Here is a 23,942-nt window from a genome sequence, read left to right as displayed (position 1 = left end):
CACAGTCCCACTTGTCTCGGCTGGTACTGCAGTATGAATAGTTAATATGCACACTGTAACTTAGAGTAATAGTTATGCTATTATGCATCAAGTAGATCCAGAATGCATAATATGCAAAAGTATGTGTGCCACATTTTGAGGTCTTGGGCTTTGGCAACCTCTTTCAGGCGCACTCTCTCAACCTTTGCTTGGATGACCTTTGCAGATCATAAAGCTGGAGACAAGGAGCAATATCCTAGCCACTGTTACAGAAGTGTCACGTCCATGCAGCTCCAATACTGCAGAGCCAACAATCTTCAGGCAAGAGTTTTATTTAGACAGAAAGCAGCGTTCGTTCTTGCAATTAAACCAAACATTGACTGACATGTACTGATGGGAGTGAACCACATGCAAAAGCATACTTGAGGCAAGGATCTGATTAAAATAGCACATATAACCAGGACATGATCTGACCTACACACATCGATGTGGACTCGATGGCCCTTGTGGTCTCTTCCAACTCTATGATTCTATGATTCTACATGCAGAGTTATAAAGCAACTTGATATTTTAAAACAATATCTACGCCTGATTCCAGCTCGTGAGTACCTCTCCCACTGCCTGCAAGGAAACTCTAAATAAAAGGATCTACTGAGAAACATACTGAACAAAAGATAACATAGAGAAAGATGACAGATGAGGGAAAAGAGGGGAGAGAACACTGTTAAGACTAGTATTATGACCTTATTCAAAAGAAATGTCCAATTTCTTCTTAGCAATGCTTCCCCAACATGGCAGATGCCTATGCAAGCAAAGGAATAATTTCACACTGCAAGTGGTAAACAAATTGCATTCACCTTCTCACTTTCACCTTTTACTGCCTGTGATAAGTACCAGCCGAGGCACTTACTCATCCTAACTGCCTGAGAATGAATTACAGCCAGGTATGTAAGTGGTTGAGCAGCCCGCAAGCCTACTGCCTCCATTAATGCTCAGTTACCTGTCTTTGAGTAAGCTCCAAGGTCACTCGCTCTAGCATTTTCCCCATTTAGAAACTTAAGAGGCCTTGAAAGTCTTTGTAGTTCCATGCAACCATTTTAACCACTACAGTGAAAGGGCAGGAACATATACCACTGTTACAGAGCATCACTTTTCAATTTTTGTGCTTCTGAATTTTTTTTTTTTAAGTATGAGAAACATAAATTTTAAAAAATGGCAATTTGGAAAGAGCCAACTTCGGCAAAGAGCCAATTCCAGTGTTAGTGAATGGGAAGCTCATGGGGGAGTCTGCCGCCACACTCCCCCCAAGTGTTTATTATCTTTGGTTAGTGAGCAATTTGAAATGGGCTGCTCTATGACCAAAACACACTCCCAAATACACAAACCTGCTTTGAGTAGCAGCCTGAAAATTGACCCCCGTCAGTTAATCACTTGAAGACCGAGTTGATTAATCCTAAAAACTGCATTGCTGGTAAGTTTAGCTACAACAAGCCAACTTTTTACCTGCAGTTGCTGCTTCAAGCAACAATGTGAATAGCATTTCATCATATGCTCCAACTACCCTTCTTACCAGGGATAGCACGTATTTTATGGACCCGTCCCTGGCAAATCAGCAGTTTTCTATGTATTCTATGGTTTTTTATTTTGTTTGTACTTGTTCTTAAAAACAATAAAACACACTATAAATACATACTGATATGTAAAAACACATGTTATAGAATTATTTAGATTTCAAACAACTCCCCTTCAAGACTCAATGCTAATTTTTGTGAGTACAGGGACCAATGCACCTTGATTCTAGCACAAATGGTGACACACAAAATGCCGGTGCATTATTTTCCTTCCACCTTCTCATAATTATTAAAGTATTCCTCAGGCCATTGTCTTTTAAAAAAAGCAAATCCTGTTATGATTTACTAACGTGTCCTGTTTCAGAATGGGGTGTAGCAATTGCTACTGAAGTGTAAATAAACACAGGGAAAAGCCCTTGGTATCGTACAAGGTGTGCAGCGGAGCTCAGGCATGGATTTTTAATGGGAAAACAAAGTGTTAGAAATCCACACGACTACTCCTATTTTCGGGACGCGGGTGGCACAGTGGTCTAAACCACAGAGCCTAGGGCTTGCCGATCAGAAGGTTGGCGGTTCGAAACCCCATGACAGGGTGAGCTCCTGTTGCTCGGTCCCTGTTCCTGCCAACCTAGCAGTTCCAAAGCACATCAAAGTGCAAGTAGATAAATTGGTACCGCTCCGGCGGGAAGGTAAACGGCATTTCCGTGCATTGCTCTGGTTCGCTAGAAGTGGCTTAGTCATGCTGCCCACATGACCCGGAAGCTGTCTGTGGACAAATGCCAGCTCCCTCGGCGTATAGAGCGAGATGAGCGCCGCAACCCCAGAGTCATCTGCAACTGGACCTAATGGTCAGGGGTCCCTTTACCTTTACATTTTCATCTGTGAAATAGTCCAAGGCATGCCTTATCAGCACTACTCCTGCCAAAAAGAGGGTGAACTGGGAAAGAAACAAAAGGAACCTCATAGAGGGGCTTTCTTTTTCCAACGCTAAGATGCCTCTCTGTAATGAGACAGTTTGTTAAAACTTCTCCTTTTCCCCTCCAACAAGGAAGCTGCCATCTGAAAACACCAATAGTTTACTACTCCATGCTGCTTCCAGAGCCCTCAAGCCCATGGGCAAAACTGTCAAAATGCAGGAAGATCAGGAACAAAAGTGTGATTGTTTAAGATTGGAAGAAGAGCAGGCTTGCTTGTTCTATGAGAAAATGATGTTAGCCACTCTCAGGCAGCCTCAGTGTGCCACAAATGGCTAGCCTAGAAATGTGAGGTGGTGGCCTTACTTGCAAGCCTAGCTGCAATTGTTACACCCTGCTTTGCTTTTTGTGTCGGATTGGAATGGGGTAAGAGGCAACATAACGTTGCATGCCACCCCAATCTTTGAGTGGTGTGAGATTCCAGCAGTTCCAGGCACTTACCCAGGGTTTGCATTTCATTTCAGAAATGAGGCACAGCAGAGACTGTGGTGTCTTTATGATATATGGTTTATTCACACATGCATAGAACCTGAACCTACGCTGGAGGGGTTCACACCATTAACACCCCAAAAGGTGCTTTACATCACAGCCCCCAAACTCTGGCTTTTGTCTTCCTTTTGTTTTCTTAATGCCCAGCACCCAAACAACTGCTTACCTCATCAGGAAGCGAGCCTGGCTTGATTAGATCAGGCTTTCCCAAGCTTGGGTCTCCATCTGTTTTTGGACTACAATTCCCATCGTTCCTAGCTAGCAGGATCAGTGGTCAGGGATGATTGGAACTGTAGTCCATAAACAGCTGGAGACCCAAGTTTGGGACACCCTGGATTAGATTTTAACATTTGCTGGATCCAGGGTATAGAGGAGGCTGGCAACCACAAAATAACAACAATAAAATTGCTGCTGGTCACCACAACAGTCTCTAGGTGAAAAGATTTATTCCTGCTATGTGTTGCATGGTAGACAGGAAGAAGTTGTTCTGGGGAATACCAGCAAAGAACAAAAACCTAAGGCAGGAGCCATATTGAAATTAGTTTCAGAACAAGTGAAGTTACCAGTAGCATCAGTTCAGAATGTTTGGAGAAGCAAATATAACACCAGGGGATTTCAGCAGATTCACTTGACCTCTGATGAGGAACCAACAAGAATCAGACATAACAAAATGCAAAAAGGTTCAAATGTGACAATATATCTTAACATCAGGGTTAAAAGAACAATACGGCTCTGCCTAGAGCAGCGGTTCTCAACCTGTGGGTCCCCAGATGTTGTTGGGCTGCAACTCCCATCATCCCTGAGCTCTGGCCTTGCTAACTAGGGGTGATGGGAGTTGTAGTCCAACAACATCTGGAGACCCACAGGTTGAGAAAGGCTGACCTAGAGGAAGCCAAATTTCATCGTATGGAATACAGGTGCACATCAAATACGCAAAGAAGAAACAACTAGCTAACCACAGAATCATACCCTCTACTTCTGGTGTTCAGGCTGTGAGAGCCATTATGCAGCCCAGATGGAACCACTTGCCCACCCATGAGGGAGATGGAACCACTTGCCCACCCATGAGGGGGGACGACAATGACTGGAAAGGAGTGACTGGAATCTGGAACAGCAGTACTGAAGTGTGCTGAAGGAAATGGGGACTGTGTGAAAAGCACAACTCCCATTCATATCCTAGCTTATTAAATCAAGATATGATCGTACAAACTGGGTTAATGAAGACTGCTTGTATGCCTCCCCCTTTTTTTACAGTTTTAATATTTTGCTACTGTGGCTTTGGCTTTTTCCTGCTCAGGTTTTGCTTATTCTTTTATTTGTGCTTAGTATTTTATCATTTTATGGCAATGTCATGTTCTACACAACTGTGAAGGTGTTGGGAGTAGAGCAGGTAAATATTAATATGTGCATAAATAAATACATAAAACAGTGCAGGCAAAAGATCGGTTATTTTTTTTCACTGCATCACAGCAAGCCTATATTTGGGCTAGCAGCTCTAATTAACATTACCTATAGTGGGTATGGTAATTCTGTAAAAGTATCAATCGGAAACATAGAGGCATGGTTTTCTGGAAAATTACTGAGACATTTGTTCACATGCTGCTTACTCTCTCTGTCTCCCAACTCTGATTAAATAAAGTCGCTGAAACTGTGAAAGCTTATCAGTGCGTCCCAAAGATCTTTCATTATAAGTCCGTCAGCATTGTAGCACTTATGAAAAGGGCATAAAAATAATTGGCGTTGTCACTTGCAGAATCTAGAAAATCTTCCTTAATTGCTAACAGCAGACACCACAATATTCCATAATAAGGGTTTGATCTCTGCAATCATGTTTCTAAAGCAAGATAGAAAAGAAGCAACACAAAGATCTGCCGTGAATAAATCTAATATACTGTGTTTTAATCATGGAAACATGAACTATGCTGCCCCAAACAGGTTACCTCCATTCAGTTCATTTTTTTGTGAAGTGGATCTCTATAAATAGGTATGTGGTAGCGCGAAGGGAGGCATCGTTCCTGTTTGTTCGTTTCTGTGCAACTTAACTGAAGACTGAAAGTAAAATGGCACGTCCTCTGCCAAAATAATCAATAAGAAGGGCTTTAATCCTTCCAAGCAAGAGGACCAAAAGAAGAAACAACTCGACATATTCCATGTGCTTTTCTTCTTCCTGGATGTCCTTCCTTCATAAATCACACCACATCCTTTTCCTTTGGATATGCCTTTTCAGAGCGAGAGTTACCCCTGTATTCTTGCGGCTGAAACCCTGCACATGGCATCTGGCAGGTACTAAGGGACAAGGAGGGGACGCGGGTGGCGCTGTGGGTTAAAGCCTCAGTGCCTAGGGCTTGCCGATCGAAAGGTCGGCGGTTTGAATCCCCGCGGCGGGGTGCGCTCCCGCTGTTCGGTCCCAGCGCCTGCCAACCTAGCAGTTCGAAAGCACCCCTGGGTGCAAGTAGATAAATAGGGACTGCTTACTAGCGGGAAGGTAAACAGCGTTTCCGTGTGCGGCTCTGGCTCGCCAGAGCAGCGATGTCACGCTGGCCACGTGACCCGGAAGTGTCTTCGGACAGCGCTGGCCCTTGGCCTCTTTGAGTGAGATGGGCGCACAACCCTAGAGTCTGTCAAGACTGGCCCGTACGGGCAGGGGTACCTTTACCTTTACCTTTTTAAGGGACAAGGAACCGGCCCTTCCTACATGGAATTTCTAATCCCCATTCCCCCCACCCCGTTGGATCCTTTGACCCTTATCAGACACTACTTTTTAACACAGTAGCAGCCCGGTGCCATGCATTAATTACTTGAATGCTTCCATTGTTGTGTTCAATGGGGTGTACTCTCAAGTGTGCATACAACTGCAGCCAAAACAGAAAGACCAAGTCTTGGTCTCATGGTCACCAAACACGCCATGTTTTATCAATACAGTGGTACCTCGGGTTAAGATCTTAATTGGTTCTGGAGGTCCGTTCTTAACCTGAGGTACCACTTCAGCTAAGGAGGCCCCCTGCCACCACACAATTTCTGTTCTCATCCTGAAGTAAAGTTCTTAACCCGAGGCACTATTTCTGGGTCTGGAACCTGAAGCATCTGTAAGTCAAGGTACCGCTGTACTCAGGATCTCACTCAGCCTGTACTTTCAAGGAAAGGACAGATGGGAGATTCTGGAATATCCCCAATATTGGTAAAATAATAATAATATAATAATAATAGTAATTTATTATTTATACCCCACCCATCTGGCTGGGTTTCCCCATCCACTCTGGGCGGCTCCCAATCGGTAATACTCTTCTACCGTCTGGGTCAAATAGGACATTCTAAAGGGGAAAGAGCTTTTCCGCCCTCAAAACTCTTTTTCTTTCAGAACATTTTTTAGGCTTCCATGCCTACTTTTAAAAAGAAAACCACATAAATGTGTTAGGATAATCCATCGGCCACTCTGATACCAAATGCACAGCTTCAGTCTAATTGTATGTTTTTCTTCCCATGAGACACTTACGCGTGTTCTGTTCTGCAATGTTTTCTCTTTGGTTTTTCATGAAAAGCAGCCGCAGCTGGCTTGGTGGACTCTTTGCCCAAATGCCCCAGCCCCAACCTGTTTGTTTGCTGAGAGAAGAATCCACACGTTTTCTTCAACACGTGAGAAAGTAGCTCGGAGGGGTTCAGAGTACAAAAGTCTGATCAAGTCAGATATCACCCCGGCCTCCAGCTCCCTTTCTGAAGCAGTACCTTGCATGAAGGGTGAAAATCCAGGAGATGGGTAGCATTATAATCATGGGGCTAGATCTAATATGTAGTTGTGTTCCTACCAAAGCTTACTTTGCCAACCTCCTGGCTTAGATACATGACTAAGCCAAGAGGAACAACAACAAGAAGAAGAAGTGGTAAATTCTGTATTTTAAGAGAAAGCATTAAAAAAAATAATACTAGTCTGGCCCCTAGAATTTAAGGAAAACATACCCCAATTCTAGATCTAGAGAAGCATAGATAGGAAAGGGAGAGGAACGGCACACAATGCGATCTCTTTGAGGAGAAAATGTAGGTGAGATTTATTGGAAACCCATTTATCTGCAACATCATGACTTCATTTAGCTTCATTAGTATAGTAATTTGTTGCAGGTTACAAAAAGTGCTGGATCAATTTAAGCTCAAAATAAGAGGGGAATGGTATGCAAATTACTGCAATAGTTCAAAATGTCTAATTTGTTTAGGAAATCTAAATTGGGATTTGAAACCCAGATCCCATTTAAAAACAGATTTGCAAAACTGTAATTAAGAAGGCATTAGATTAGGTAACTACACTAACACTGAAAACAATTAATGCACATAATTTAAATGAATCCAGCTACTGCTTTATATACAATATTTCAGTGAAGTTTAAAAACAATTGTACTTTGCATGCTGAACCTGTCCAGAAAAATAGGATGAGCTCTTTGTTCTTTAATGTGTAGCCTAGGAAATTTGCACATTCAGGAGCATGAGTTATAACTGATGCTACATATAAGTTATGTCTAGTGACCAAAAGCGGGGTCAAGTAGGACAGTCTTAACATCTCTGTGGAAGGGATGTGGGGAGAGAGACTATTTGGCCTTGTTTGTACAGGCAGCAGTTGTTTTAGGCGTGTCTGATATGTGCATGACCACACACATGCTCCTCATGCCAAACCCAGATGTGACTCAAAATTGTCACAAAAGAAACACCAAAAGGGGCAGAACAAGGTATTTGCAGGCTTTTGCAATGGGTGTTCCAATTATCCACGATTTCACATAAGTACGTGGTACCTTGAAATATAGTAAGGTAAAGGTAAAGGAACCCCTGACCATTAGGTCTGGTCGTGGCTGACTCTGGGGTTGTGGCGCTCATCTTGCTTTATTGGCCGAGGGAGCCGGTGTACAGCTTCTGGGTCATGTGGCCAGCATGACTAAGCCACTTCTGGCAAACCAGAGCAGCGCACAGAAACGCCGTTTACCTTCCCGCCGGAGCGGTACCTATTTATCTACTTGCACTTTGACATGCTTTCGAACTGCTAGGTTGGCAGGAGCGGGGACTGAGCAACGGAAGCTCACCCCATCGTGGGGATTCGAACCACTGACCTTCTGATCAGCAAGTCCTAGGCTCTGTGGTTTAACCCACAGCGCCACCCGTGTCCCGCCTTGAAATATAACCCCATACAAATTGGTCGCTGCTTGTATGCAACACTAATCCAAATCATGGCTTAGCCCTGTGGAGGGCTTGCTTCTCCCAGGGTTTTTAGGTGAGTTCAGGATGCCAGCTAAGGCAAGGTCTGGCTTAGCATGTTGTCCAAACCTGGCCTCTCCTCCTTAACCACAAACTTTATGGGCAAACTTTGGCTACAGATTAAGGAGGGAAGACCTTAACCATGATCCTAGTTTCAGACAACATACTAAGCCTAAGACATACCTTGGCTTAGTTACCACACCATGCTGACCCAAAAAGCCCAGGAGGTAGCAAAGTGGGCATGAGCCAGCGTGTTTGCATGGCCATACTCTGACTTACCCAGGATAGGCGAATCAAGAAAAAAATTTCATAATCCACAAAAGGAAGCTGTCATGGACTAGCTGGACAGAAAGGAATGGTGAGAGGCACAGCTGAGGAACCCAAGAGAAGAAGGCTGAGCCTGGGGATTGGTGGTGCTACAACAATGAGCGGTCAAAGGGAGAAAAAGGAGACAATTTGGTGGAGGACATGTCTGATGCTGAAGAGGTAACAGCTTTTAGTGCACAGGGAAAGTCTGTGGCAGAGACAAGTCCAGAATCAGAAGCGGAAGCAGGAAAGAAGGGAGGCCAAGAGGCAGAGATGAGTCAGACTGGTGAAGAAGTCAGGGTGTCTCCTCCTCCTGCTGTGAAAAGCTCCCTCCCCCTGATCTCCTAGGATCAGGAGAGGTCTGAAGTGGGAAAAGCAAAGGCAGGCATGCCACAGTAGTCTCAGATTGCTTGGGAAGGACCCAGGAGAGGAGACTTAGGTTGTTGTGAGTAGACAGGGACCTTCAGTCTCCACAACTGTCTCGTTGGGGTAAGACCTACCAAGAAGAGTTGCTGGGCTCATTAGGCCTGGCATTTCTGAGCAGACCTTGTTTCTTCTAATAAAGAGTTACTCCATGTGATTTATTGCTGGCACACTCCTGACAGCAGCCCTGATGCAGAACTCAGTTCCTTCCATTTCTAAAGCCCAACGTGAAGAGCAGGCATAGGCAAACTCGGCCCTCCAGATGTCTTGGGACTACAACTCCCATCACCCCTAGCTAACAGGACCAGTGGTCAGGGATGATGGGAGCTGTAGTCCCAAAACATCTGGAGGGCCGAGTTTGCTATAGAGTATCCCCACCTATAAGCATTCTAAAACCTGGTTGAATACCTAACTACTCTTTATTCAACTCAGCTATGAAGGAAATAAATTCTAATTGAACACACCTGTTTATATTTATATTCAGCTCCCATTTTCATCTGTTACTATTTCACTTACATAGATTTATTTGTTCGTATATCTATAACCTTAATATCACTGCCTAATTCCACAAGGATGCTTCATAACTTAAACAAATCACAATCTCAAGTGACAAATGATTTTATAAACGCTTAATTGATAAAATGTTGATCACTGACATGGCACGGAGAATGAAATATCTATTCTCTTCAGAGATATAATGTTTAGATTTTGTCTACACTACACTGCACATGATGACATTTATTCGTTCTCAAAGTTGAAGAATGTAAAGGTCACACATGAAATGAAGTATTCACTTTATCATCATCTAAGGAACCAAATGTCACATAATTGTGCTGCATGAACTAATTCACTAAGATAAATGAGGAATTACACTCCAGGCTCTTGGAAGCGTTGCTAAATGGTATGCTCAAGGTGCCTTGTTTCAAGCTGAGGTCCACAAATAATGGCTTTTCCTTAGAAAAATATTGGCAAATGATGCAGATTAATGCTCTCCGATGTTATAAATATAGTGAATAATTCTAGTGGAATTGCAAGTGCTATTTTGAATTTGAGAATGTATTGGAAACTGCGGCTGTAGTTGTTAATAAAGTATACATCCAATGCAACTATTGAAGTAGTCCCCTTTGTGTAAGGATTTCTGATTGCATAACAGAAATACCCCTCCCTCTCTTTGTGCCCCCCATTTGCTCCAGAGGGTTGGGGGTAAATCCAGAACAGAGGGGTTCTGTTGCACAGCCAAGAGTCCTTGCACTTGCAGAATGATTTTGTTGGGTATCTCCCATAATACATGTGCAATTCATATACAGTTGTGCCTTGGAAGTTGAATAGAATCCGTTCCGGAAGTCCGTTTGACTTCCAAAACCAAATTGTGGCTTCTGATTGGCTGCAGGAAGCTCCTGCAGCCAATCAGAAGCCGCGGAAGCTCCGTCAGACATTCAGGTTCCAAAAGAACTTTTGCAAACCAGAACAATCACTTCTGGGTTTGAGGCGTTTGGGAGCCAAAACGTCTGAGTTCCAGGGCGTTTGAGATCCAAGGTACGACTGTAATCCCCACTCTGTTCAAGTCAGTTCCAAGATCTAATTTATTTTAATGGCTATGAATTGCAAAATTGGTTCTTCCATACCTTAAGAATTCAAATCATACCAGCTAATATAATTATGGAATAGAGCTACAGCAAATTATCTACACACAGAGAACTAATCTGGCAAAACTGTTATTGATTACAACCAGTGTCTGATCTGGCAGTTGCTAGGTCTGCAAAGAGCCTCACCAGAACAAACAAGGAGTTTTGGTTCTGGTGATGTAAAAGCTGTTTTGGCGTGATGTACAGGTGAGGTAAACAGGAGAAATCACAAATGATTTGCTCTTTCTGTAGGGTGGAGGAGAAGGCACAATTTCAAAGTCGGATAAGATTGAGAAGCACAGCTAACAGGAACTGCACATCAATAGAGAATGATAAATAATCATTTATTTAACTCTAGTTTTAAGTCTTCCACATACATTCTCACAAAAAGCAGCCCTCCAGGTTGGTATCGTTATCTGGATTGTAAACCCACTTTGGAAAATGTTACGTTGAAAGGGGGTGGGAGAGAGAATGGCGTGCTTCATATGACACAGTAAGCCAAACTATGGCTTAATAGATTGTGGGAATATTCAGGTCCCAGTGATTCATTCATAACAGCTTTGCTCCTGAAAAGTCTCTTTCAGGTATTTGCCGAGCTGAGCTGAGGTAAGGTTGTTGCTTGAACCTGGCTCATGGCTAAGGTCTCCTCACAAGGACTTTTTTGGGTGATAGAACTCATCAGTATAGAGAGGCCCCTCTCTCGTCTCTCTCTTTGCTGCCCTTGACAGCCATTTTGTGCTGGCACCCATGACTTTTTATCAATATAGCACCTGATTATTTATTTATTCATTTATTTTACAAAAAACACTGCTCCTTGATAATCTCAAGGTGTGATCAAAATTTGTTCCTATCCAGGGGAACAGTCCTGGTACATCACAGTTTTGCTTCCCAAGAAGTGCAATTGAAGTCCAAGAGAGACAGAAGTCTAAGACAAAAATATGGCTTAAGAGTTTGATTAGTGTGCTTTCATAAAACAAGCATAGCTAATTTCTCTACAAGAATCTCATCAAAACAATGGCAAAAAAAAAAGGTATATGTCAGCCTCAAGAGGCTCCAAGATGACAGCAAAATCCTAGAAGTTAAAACATTTTTTCAATTAAAAAAAATGGGACGGGGGGAATCAACAGAAATAATAATGATTATAATTAAAAATAAGCATGCTCCATGGGCTGACTTTTTAGGACAGTCATTCTGGGGGAATATAAAACAAATGATCTGGAGAATGAGAACCCTGCAAAATCAGCAAATCTTGTAATGAGATTGTTTAACGTTGCAATCGTAACAGAGCATTCGAAGGAACGAATAGTCTCATTCATAAATAAACAAAGAAAATCTGAAGATCGTCAACTTTTCTAGATTGTTGTGAGTGGGCAAGTTATAGGGATACACATTTTGTTTAAACATTGGGCTACAATCATTTCGTTTCTATTACAAAAGACTCGATCTTGCTTATTCCAAGATTTAAGAAGCAGTGATGGAGAAGTGTCGCACGTAAACTCCTTAGTCAAGTTAGATGGATGAAGGAAGGGAAATCTGTTGCCATGACGATATGGACAATAGCCATGCAACTGACAGGGCAAGGAAACTTGACTGCTCCTGCAAGGTCCCTGGAAGCTCTAATGTTGCCCCTTCCTTTGAAGGAAAGGCCTCATTGGGATCCTCATTGGGTTGACAAGGAGGCAAAGGCATTCCCTTCCCCTTCCTCAAACAGGGACATCATACACACTGTACCTTTAAAGCACATATGAATCACCCCCCCCCCCCCAGGAATTCTGGTCGCTATAGTTTATCCTTTACAGAATTACAATTTGCAACAACCTTTAAATAACAAGTACCCCAAATTCTTCAATGGGAAAAATGTTCTTTGTATTTGCCCTAAAGGTACATATGCAGCCTGTACTTCTGCTGAGATGTACCCACTAAAGAAAAGTCTCCATATTCCCAGAAAAAGATGTTCAAGGAAGGTGGCTTTTGTATATATCATGGGCCAACCGTTCTCTTTCATACGCAACACAGCTTGGAAACCAGACATTTGCCGGAAATCTATGCTCAGATTTGATGGTATGTGTTTGCTGGTTTTTCATGGAAATCCAAAACTGTTTGCAACCCATCTCCAAAATATAGCTAAAACTCATTTTAAACACAACATCCCTTCCTAGTTTTACTTGAATCTCTGTAGAAGGTCTAAAGAACTCATCACAAACTTATTTTTCCTATAGGTATGCAAGTACGAAAAATGGGAGTTGACAAGTATCTTGCAGACCCTTCATTGCTAGTGGGCCATATTTGGCTTTAAGGGCCACAAACTGTGCCAACCTACTAGAGTAAAACTAGCAGAGGCTATAGTTTTAACAGAAAACGGGTATAGGAAAATGTTTCCAGTTTCCATCATGCGTTCACTTGATTTTAATGATATTGCTTGCATTTATATTGTATATGGCTTACAGATTTTTAAAACATTAAGTAGTTGATAATGAAATAACACGACATGGCAACAAAAAAAGCATGAAGTGAATGAAACCACTACTGTCACTTAGAGAGGTGTCTGTTAAGGATGTAAGGAAGCCAAAGAAATGGGATGAAGAGTTCACTGGCTATTGGACCCTTATTTCACACCCTTACCCAAACTGCTGCTATTGTGGCTTTCATAGGTGATATTAATTTTCTAGCATACAGGAAGCCACAACCTTACATGACCTGCTGTATCATTGCTACCAATGACAGGCTGACATTTTCTTTCAGAACAAAATGATATTGGCATGTGAAAACTGAACAATTCAATTCTTTTGTTGGGTGACCTCATACAAAAGACTTACGTGTCTTTAAAACCACAAGGAATTGCTTCAGAAGAATGGCCCTTGTTTTTAACAAGAGTGAAAAAAAGAGTTATGTATTAAGTTTTCTAAAATACATAGTGCCCTTTCCACCACTCCCCATCTCTCCTTGCTTTTCCTTCCTAGTAAGGAAGATTTGAGGCATGACAAGAATTGTTCTTAGTTTAAGCAACTTTTCCTGGGCAGCTGACAACCTCCTCAAACAGCCTGTCATTTCACCAAACCAATTCTGTTCGCTTGCAGCCCTTCAGCTGAAAAATCTCTCATCCGTTCCCTTTCAACACTAAACACTGTATACAGGGCTACCACGTTATATGAAAATCAGTTATTGTTGTTGCTGTTTAGTCGTGTCTGACTCTTCGTGACCCCTTGGACCAGGGCATGCCAGGCACTCCTGTCTTCCACAGCCCTCAGTCTTTCCCAACATCAGGGTCTTTTTCAGGGAGTCTTCTCTTCTCATGAGGTGGCCAAAGTATTGGAGCCTCAGCTTCAGGATCTGTCCTTCCTGTGAGCACTCAGGGCTGATTTCCTTCAGAATGGATAGGTTTGATCTTCTTGCAGTCTATGGGACTCTCAAGAGTCTCCTCCAGCACCATAATTCAAAAGCATCAATTCTTCGGCGATCAGCCTTCTTTATGGTCCAGCTTTCACTTCCATACATCAATAATGGGAAAACCATCGGCAAGGTGATGTCTCTGCTTTTTTTTTTTAAGCGTTTATTAATTTTCCAATAAAAACATCCAATTATCATATCATATCAAATCCAATAAAAATAAAAAAGTCCAATTGTCTTCCAAATTGTAATAATTTTTGTTTTGGCTTCCCACGGTCTGAATTTCGAAGCGCTTTCAACATCATAGTCCTGCCTCTCACAATCCTCAATGTTTTTCATAATTCCATATCCGATTTTTTCCTCCACGTTTTGACTCTGGTTCTGCGATCCTCATTCATGTCAGAAAACAGATTCCCCCCCCCCCCATGGAGTGCAGATTTGTCTGTATATTGTACTCTTTCCGCTGTTTTGGTTTTTTCATTGTACCGCTTCATTTAATTAGATGTCTCTGCTTTTTAAGATGCTGTCTAGTTTCGTCATTGCTTTTCTCCCAAGAAGCAGGCGTCTTTTAATTTCGTGACTGCTGTCACCATCTGCAGTGATCATGGAACCCAAGAAAGTAAAATCTCTCACTCCCTCCATTTCTTCCCCTTCTATTTGCCAGGAGGTGATGGGCCCAGTGGCCATGATCTTAGTTATTGACTACAGTTTAATTGTGTGTGTGTGTGTGTGTGTGTGTGTGTGTGTGTGTTCAAATAGACACAATATACAAAAGTAGGGAAATGATGTGCAGGGCTATTTTTCTAGAAAAAGAAGTGCCAGAACTCACCATGTGAGTTGTGGACATATCCGAAATACTGTAGCCTCAAGCGGTGTCCAGGCGAAAATTGGCTAAATGTGTAGGGAAATCCAGATATATGGCAACCAATGTCAGCGGTGTCGTTTTTGCCAATTTTTTAAAAAAGTACTGGCAATATTTAAACATAGCAAGGTGGGGGTGTATTTTCCTAATGCAGTTGATCCTAATGGTAATCATTTAGTTCACTTAAATTATTTATGCTTCATTGTAAGAGCTGGAAAGGAAAAATTAAAATCCTTCCAGATGAAATCAACAAAAGCAAACATGAGGGGTGTTTTGTGAGTAAGTTAATGGTTTTTGACACCTAAGGAACCAGCTTGAGGCTCCTGCCCAGGAAACAATCATCATTTCTGCCAAGTGTCCTTTTCATATATTGGGATCCAGGAATCTAACTCGACAGCCAAGAAGTCACCCAAACAGGGGCAATGTATTTCAAGCTACAGTCTCTTTTCCTTGTGTGTGTGGGGAGGGCGGGAGAAGATTACGAACACAATTTTACCTAAAAGAGAAACCAGCAATTTACAAATTGTACTGAAGTGCAAAGAGCTCTTACTGCTTGTTATAGTTGCACGTAACAGCTTGAATCATCGTTACTGATTATAGACAAAAAAATGATTTTCTACTTATTTCCCCCTCCAATTGTGATTTCAGAATAGTCATTTGCTGCAAACTGCACTAAGCAACTGAGTAGAGAAAAGCATTTTAAAAATTAGGAAGTATAGGTCCAGAGGGGCGAAAAAAGGAGCCTGCAACCCATATGTGGGTTCAACTAGAATGTTAGGATTAAAGTCATTTTAGTGCCATTGAAATTGATTTCCAGTGGGACTAAAGTGGCCCAAAACCAGGGCATTGTGCATCAGAAGCATAGTACAGGTCTCAAAAAATGACAAAGGGCTCATACATAATGGCGGAAAAGCATGTACAACTGCAGGTTATGGTTAGTGAGAAAGATGTTGTATCAGCACAAAAAAATCACATTCCACAACGGTGTGTTTTACTCAATATATGCAAGCAATGGCTTCACAGTTACTGGTTCACTGCAGCCAAAGGAAGAAGCAAGTAAAACCACATTTTCTGACCTTGCAGACACAACTCTAATTGCTATGAAGAATCTTGTTTACATATTAAAAATCCAATAAGCAAAGTGGATGGGTCAGCTCATCAAAAGCTAGGATCCTAAGGGACTTTTTGAAGTTAGTTGACAAATTAACAACTTTCCATATGTATACTTGCTAGTGCTCAAGGGATTCCATTCTAACTCTATGATGTGAAGACTTTAAAAAAATACAATCCTTTTAGTCTTTTCATCATTTGGTCCACATAGGCAAATGGCTCCGTGCCTAAACACACACAACCATCCTAAATTACAGGGATCAAATGGAGGTCCAGAGACATGTTCCTCCTACAATTCCGATGGTCACAGCAGATGCACACTGCAATCAGTATGGTCAGGGGCAGAATGCACTTCTATGGAGTCAGCAAGTGATGAAAGTCCTCAAGCCATCGTTATGAATGAAGCCAGGCTAAAGGCAAAGATGCATCTTTTAGGAAAAATCTATGCTAAGCAGAAACAGTAAATGTTGGCGAAAATGAGGTTGTAACACATTTGACCCTGGTGCAAATCCTTTTTTAAAACAAAACAAAACACAAATTTATTTCAACAGAGATATGGGAGAGGAGGGCATCAGGCTAACTATAACTTTCAATATAACTACAATACAAAAATTATAACTGATTCAAATAATTTTGTGTGAATGTGACCGTTCCCAGGAGGTATGGCTTGTTGTAGTCCAACCAATCAAGGAAACATTGCTTTAATAACAATACACATGTCTTTAATGAGAGGGAATACACATATGATCAAGAAATTGTTATTACAGTGCTCACCTGCCTCCCCCATGCTCTGGAAATAGCTATATGAACAATAGTTCTGAGGTTACCTTTTCCTCTACCTGCCTGTAACTAAAAGCTTTATGTAAGGTGATATCAAAAAAGTTTAAGGTACTTCCACAACAGAGAGAAATCTGAAATTTGGTACACAGCCCAATGACAGAATAAAAAGCCCCCCCCCAAAAAAACTCAGTTCATGAAGTGTGCCTCACAAAAAGGCAACAAAGAAGAAGAAGAAGAAGAAGAAGAAGAGGAGGAGGAGGAGGAGGAGGAGGAGGAGGAGGAGGAGGAGGAGGAGTTTGGATTTGATATCCCACTTTATCACTACCCTAAGGAGTCTCAAAGCGGCTAACATTCTCCTTTCCCTTCCTCCCCTCAACAAACACTCTGTGAGGTGAGTGGGGCTGAGAGACTTCAGAGAAGTGTGACTAGCCCAAGGCCACCCAGCAGCTGCATGTGGAGGAGCAGGGAATCGAACCCGGTTCACCAGATTACAAGACTACTGCTCTTAACCACTACACCACACTGGCACAGAGTAAGCCACAGCACAGTTAGGAAGTTCTCCTGGAGTTCTCCATGAAGAAAAAGGCAGCTCAGAATTTCAACAGTGGTTTAGCATACATATGTTGTACAACACACATACGCACATGTTTTAAACAACTGATTCTCTTACCTCAGCTTTTATTTTATTGTCTCCAAAGCAGAGGTGCTGTAAGTAGGCAGCAGCATTGGATTGTACTGAGGGGAACTGATGCTGTAACATCTGAATGACTTCTGGAAGTTCCGGGTCTCTCCATCCAAACTCTCTGTGCACAAAGAAACGAGAAGGGATTTAGCAGTTGCTCTCGTGACGACAGCAGCACCTATACTTGTTCCATGCCCATAGTTTTAATGCACCAAGCTCAGGAAATGTGTAGGGTTTTTTGTTGTTGGTATCACTGCCATAATGAAGGTAGACGGTAACCAGTATCATGACTACCCAGAAATTTAAAAACCACGGTGATTAGAAAAAGGTAACTTTGGCTAGATTAGTTTTCTCAAAGTTCTATTATTCAAAAATAATAGAAATGAAATGCACTATAGGAAGCCCTGATAAAGATTAAGGAAACAAAAAAACATACAGAAACACAGCCATTATGCACAACCATGCTTTCTCACTGACGATGAACAGAGCCTATCCCAAGTACCAGATCTGGGCTGGGAGTTGGGAGACAAGCAGTATCAGAGGATGGGCATTACCTAAAGCGCTCCACAGGACTGCAACAAAGAACTTGAGCTAACTGTGGGATGCCAGTTCTCCTTAGTTCAGAGCCTTGAGACTGGCACTATGCCTACCAGCATGCAAAATCCTCATGCTCCTTATCTTAAATTAGATTGGACCAATACAGTGTTCTTACAGGAAAATATCCCAGGGTTGAATCAAGTTTGGAAACGCATCCAAGTTACAAATGTGCTCACTGTTTTCTCACATTATTTACCTGGATGCACCATGAGCACTTGGTACACTTCGTGACTTCTTGTGTGCCAACCTATGCTCAATATCCATATTTCTATATCACAAGCCACAACCAAACACTTCATCCCCACCACCATTTGCTTGTTATTTGTGTTATAACCCCACCCCTCACTACCTCTAGAGAGGAGGAAGGGGACATGAACATGGCACTGAGCCGCAACGAAGGATGGAGCAATTGTCAAGAAGCAGCACAAAATCAAAAGTAGGTGAAGCATCTATCAGAACCTGATCTATCACTAACCTCCAGCTGCACCCAGAAGTGAGAGCTGTCAAAATGTGTCTGCTTGAGAAACGGGTTTATGTCCATGGATATGTGCAAACTCCCAAACTATGAAAACCAGGAAATAAGTTCAGAGGATGATGACTGTCTGAGGAAGAGTTGGACGGTTACTGCAACAACTAATTTGAAGATGAGCATGCAAGACCAAAGGTGCTCAGGACAATGGGCTGGAACCCGACTTAGTCATAATTGGAACAGAACCCCCTGAAAGCAACTGGACCCAAGTTAGTCAGAACTACCAAATTCTGTTAATTTTAATGTGTCTACTAAGTTTGGACCCAGCGCAATATAACTAAACTTCTATTTCAACAACCCAAATGGATAAGCGTCCTTCAGAATTGCTATAAAGGCTGTTAATTTTTGCTTGCGTGGGATGTTGAATGGGGAGTTTAGAACAAGTATATCAAAGCAAACCTATAGGGTCATATTGAGTGTTGCTGTTCCCTTAGTGCAGCAGACTTCTACAACATAGGGGGTTAGATTAGATGACCTTTGTGGTCCCTTCCAACTCATTCCCACCCTCATAATCTGCTCCAGAAGGTTGGAGGATGCCTCTGAGCAGTTTTTGAGGGCGTGCAGGGGGGGGGGGGAAGGATAAGTCCTGTTACATGAACAGAATTCTGCATGCATAGAGTTGGATACAACCTAGAACAGTTTATTAGTGCCTTAATTAATGCTTGGCCTCTAGAAAAATGTATATGAACAATATGTATCTCTTCTTTTGAAGAAATCAAAAGTAGCAGGACTGCAGAAAATTCTTAAATCTCCTTTGCAGAAAAGGATGAGATATGTATTTGACTCACATTAAATTTAATCATTTCTCATGTTTTCACAGAGTTATAGTTGCACTTCTGGTTATCTTCCACCAAACATCAAACAAAGAAATCATGACTAAATAAAGCTAATGGGGTGTGTGGTTAAAGTTGCGATTACATACAAAACTGCAGGATTGCTGCAAATCTGCTGCCTGTTTTCCTACTCCTGAGGTACAGAACTTTCCAGAAATAACAGTCAACATTATTCACCACAAGGACTAACTGGCTACTCAGGTTGGCAACTGTTCTGTTGTTATATTCTTACCAGAGATGAAATTTCAGGCCAAGTTTTCAGTCCGAATATTCTGCTTCGATGCAATTACTTAGATTTCTCCATGGCTATGTACACATTAGCGGCTGAAAAGGCAGTGAGGTGGTTCTCCTCCACTGAGTTTCAAGTTGTTGTACACACCAGAGAGGCGGTCACCAACTCCTCCAACCCCTTTTCACGATCCTGTCACCTGTGCCTGAGCTGTCATCCACACATGTACAATGACTTTCTGAAATGTACACACCTCAGCTTAACTGCAAAGTGAATGTAACTTAAGTTTTCCTTTCGGATTGGAGTTTAGTTTGAGGGAAAGTGCATCAAAACCAGCAGTATTTCTCAAGAAATTACAGGAAAGCTCTGCATCATCGATTGAAAAGCCAGCAGCGAGAGCGCACTGGAGCCAGAGTAAATGGGCATGCGTACACAGCCTGTGTCTCTACTAAACAGTGATTTTAACAGCTGACAGATTTTGCGTTTCAATACGAGTTTAGTCTAAATGAACTGACAACTTGTGAACTCCTACTGCATGAGTAACTCATACATCTGCATCTCTTTAAATAGAGGAAATGAAGTGGCAGTTTCAACCATGAATGTTTAATTAAAACTGAGTAGTAGAACCACTGTTACATACACAAACATCTTTATTTTCCATTCTGTTTTATTTTAAAGCAACACCTACAATTTAATTTTGTTGTCTTTCCTCATGCTGGTGTGTTTTAGCCTCAGAACAACCCTGTGCAGAAGGTTAGCCATGGAGGACTCAAACTGGCAATGTAATATCTGAAAATAACATACTGATGCACGTTCATGGTTAACTGGATTCCTCGCTTTAAACCCCAATAATCTAGTCACTTCACCATGCTAGTGAGCTCTTCCTGTCAACATGTTGCTAGACTCCAACCCAGAATGTACAAAAATTGGTCCAGTGGCCATTTAATGTATCTTTTGACAGGCTTAAAGTACCTGGTAAATTTGCATGAAACTACAGAAACTTGGCATTTAAACTATTTTTTAAAATGTGGTTGTACCGATTGGGTTGGAGCCATAGAAATGCATGTATAATATAGGGCTGGTGAAAGGTGGCCATCCCCTCCAAAAAAAACCACCCTGGAGAAAGGTAGGGGACCCTCATGTATGGGATGGGCTTTGGCATGGTGGAAGACCAGGGTTTCTGGAAAATTGGTGGAGGCAACTACCATTAGCAGGAGTCATCAGAAGAGGCTGCCTCTGTCTGATTTTCGGGGGTGGGGACCTTTCCCTCAGACCCCTATTTCAAAGCCTACCCCATTCAGTAGAGCCCCTGAACCTCCTGGCTATTAGCTGTGAAGGCTGTGAAGTGGTCAAGTCAGCTTCTAACAGCCGCGTTAGACACTTCCCCCCCTTTGATCCAAAACATTTTGAAGAACCTTCATGTAAGTTACATACAATGTGATTTCTGTGTTAGCTGTTTCCGGGTTACTGAGGGAATAAAAGGAAGTGAACAGCAGGAGTACTTGCACAAGAAGTAGTACAGATAGTCAAATTCACAAATTTCATGTGGAGACATGAATGCAAGCCAAAGCTTTCCAAATGCATAGGACATCTCTTTGTTTTGAATTTTTAAAGAAGACCTGTGGTATGCATTTCCTCTGTGCTGTTATGAGAAGAATTTCATAGAATATGTTTATGCTTGCAATAAATCTGTTTTTATTCTAAAACATCAAAGCAGGTAAGAAACTGGCATGTGATTGCCGTTTTATAAGCAGATGCTCTGCAAAATTGTTAAAATTTGTTTTTAGCTGTTGTTAAATTTGCAGCTAAATGGCTTGATAAATATGTTGAATTAAGCCACTCTAATGACTCCCCCACACCCTAGGCATACAAGATTCTTATAATTTTTCTTTAAAAAATGTTTTAAAATAAAGATGGTGAGCATGAGCTAATGAGACTTAAGGGAATATTTCTTTGGAAAAGGACTATTTTCAAGTACTGCAAATATTGATTGCAATGGACTATTCTGGCTTGAATCCAGTGTTTGCATGAGCAGAAGCCATTTGCTCAGCTACGCTTTCCCACATCTCCAGTCCACTAAAAAACCTCTCTCAGAGGGTGGAAGACTATCAGGAAAGGACTGGGATATGATATGCTGGGGCTGTAGCAGGAAAGGAGAACTGGAGAAGACTGAGTGGAGGCAGTTTGCCTCTCAATCATTTCCTGAAGGTCTCCTAGTGTTTGGGGGGGGGGGAGAGAGAGCATTTGTGTATTTGTGTGTTTTCACGTGGGACGAGAAGTCTTGCAAATATCCGGTTTCTGGTCATACAAATTCTGGATCAAAGCCTCTGTTGAAACACAATACTCTTAACTTAATTTTGTTAAAGATCTAACAGAGGCAGAATTCTATTGGATTATTGCTCAGTCCAGCATCACAGCAATTTTTCACATTTAGTTTTAGTAAATTGCGTTCAAGGTATATCTAACATTTGTCACTGACAGTTGTAGATACTATTTTTTTTACAAATTTACAGCGTGGGTGGCGCTGTGGTCTAAACCACTGAGCCTATGGCTTGCCGATCAGAAGGTCGGCGGTGCGAATCCCAGCAATGGGGTGAGCTCTCATTGCTCGGTCCCTGCTCCTGCCAACATAGCCATTCGAAAGCACATCAAAGTGCAAGTAGATAAATAGGTACCGCTCTGGCAGGAATGTAAATGGAGTTTCCATGTGCTGCTCTGGTTCGCCAGAAGCGGCTTAGTCATGCTAGCCAAACGAACTACGCCGGCTCCCTCGGACAATAAAGCGAGATGAGCACCACAACCCCAGAGCCGTCTGTGACTGGACTTAACAGTCAGGGAAACGCTGTTTACCTTCCCGCTGGAGCAGTACCTATTTATCTACTTGCACTTTTACGTGCTTTCGAACGGCTAGGTTGGCAGGAGCTGGGACCGAGCAACGGGAGCTCACCCCGTTGCGGGGATTCGAACCGCCAACCTTCTGATCGGCAAGTCCTAGGCTCTGTGGTTTAACCAGAGCACCACCCACGTCCCTCCTATACCTTTACAAATTTACTAACATTACTCTCCAAAGCATGAGTTGCTCACCTGCGCTTAAAAAGGTACCAGGCATTTACAACAGCTGTTTATTTTCACTTTCCATATTGCATATTACCTCTTCATCATACTAACTGTCAACAGGTTAGGTCCAGGCCAAGATCTCTTGCCACCTAATGTGGAAAACCCAAAATGGAGTTTCCTCCTAAAAAACGAACTGGTTCTTTCCTGCTCCAAGTCTGCCACTTGACCCAACCATATGAATTTTCCTCATGGCATTGCCATCAGGGAGTATCCAAGCTTCAATCTGTAAACAGCCAAACATATGAAGAGACCTTATACAAAGAATTAGTTAACGTTTTCTCACGGGTCCGAATATAACACTGCTTGCCTCTGTTGCTTTACCATAAAAAAAAATATTTAAAAAAATGTATACACTGTATCTGTAAGTAGAAATAAATGCTACAGAAAATGGCTATTTTGCAAGACTGATTGGCAATCGTGACTACAATGTGCATTGATTTAAATTAGTCATAACTGGGGGGGGGGGGATAACTAGCTCTTCTAGAGCATCTGTTAAAAGTAAATATCAGGAGCACATCTCAATAATTTAGAAATATTCGGACATTATCAACAGTGAATCTGTTCATTTTCTACTCAGATGCATATTTTTAAAACAATAGCGATGAGGAAATAGTACCAACATCTCTGAGTAGAGAATAAACATACTATGTTAAGTAGAATCAAAAGAACATATAATCCGTGCTATTTAAGAAACCCATGGGTCTTCTAAATGTACAGAATTGTACAAAATCATAGAAAATGCTGTAGAAAATATAAGGCACTACAGGGTGCAATGTGATCGAAAAGAAATGGATTTCTCTACTGGTGTTTTATTTATTAAATATGATTTAGTATAGGTAAATATAGGTACTCGGGTGGCGCTGTGGGTTAAACCACAGAGCCTAGGACTTGCCGATCAGAAGGTTGGCAGTTTGAATCCCCGCGACAGGGTGAGCTCCCGTTGCTCGGTCCCTGCTCCTGCCCACCTAGCAGTTCGAAAGCACATCAAAGTGCAAGTAGATAAATAGGTACCGCTCTGGCGGGAAGGTAAACAGCATTTCCGTGTGCTGCTCTGGTTCGCCAGAAGTGGCTTAGTCATGCTGGCCACATGACCCGGAAACTGTACGCCGGCTCCCTCGGCCAGTAAAGCGAGATGAGCGCTGCAACCCCAGAGTCGGCGACGACTGGACCTAATGGTCAGGGGCCCCTTTACCTTATTATAGGTAAATGTTATGAAC

The 23,942-nt window shown here is 42.1% G+C and overlaps 1 protein-coding gene across 6 annotated transcripts in view; it reads right to left on the bottom strand.

The window, feature by feature from the left end:
- LOC310681506 (catenin delta-2) overlaps nucleotides 1–23,942 on the bottom strand; it is a 248,418-nt gene that overhangs the window by 111,846 nt on the left and 112,630 nt on the right. For all 6 annotated transcript variants that reach the window (XM_083449350.1, XM_083449353.1, XM_083449352.1 and 3 more), the window contains one exon: nucleotides 17,409–17,541. In XM_083449350.1, coding sequence (XP_083305476.1) covers nucleotides 17,409–17,541 — 133 coding nt within the window. The remainder of the gene's footprint in view (nucleotides 1–17,408; nucleotides 17,542–23,942) is intronic.

This window comes from Podarcis tiliguerta, assembly GCF_965153285.1.
Source record: "Podarcis tiliguerta genome assembly, chromosome: 7".
Taxonomy (NCBI): domain Eukaryota; kingdom Metazoa; phylum Chordata; class Lepidosauria; order Squamata; family Lacertidae; genus Podarcis; species Podarcis tiliguerta.
The sequence above is the reverse complement of the archived record's forward strand: the minus strand, read 5'-3'. Positions and strand labels throughout refer to the sequence as shown.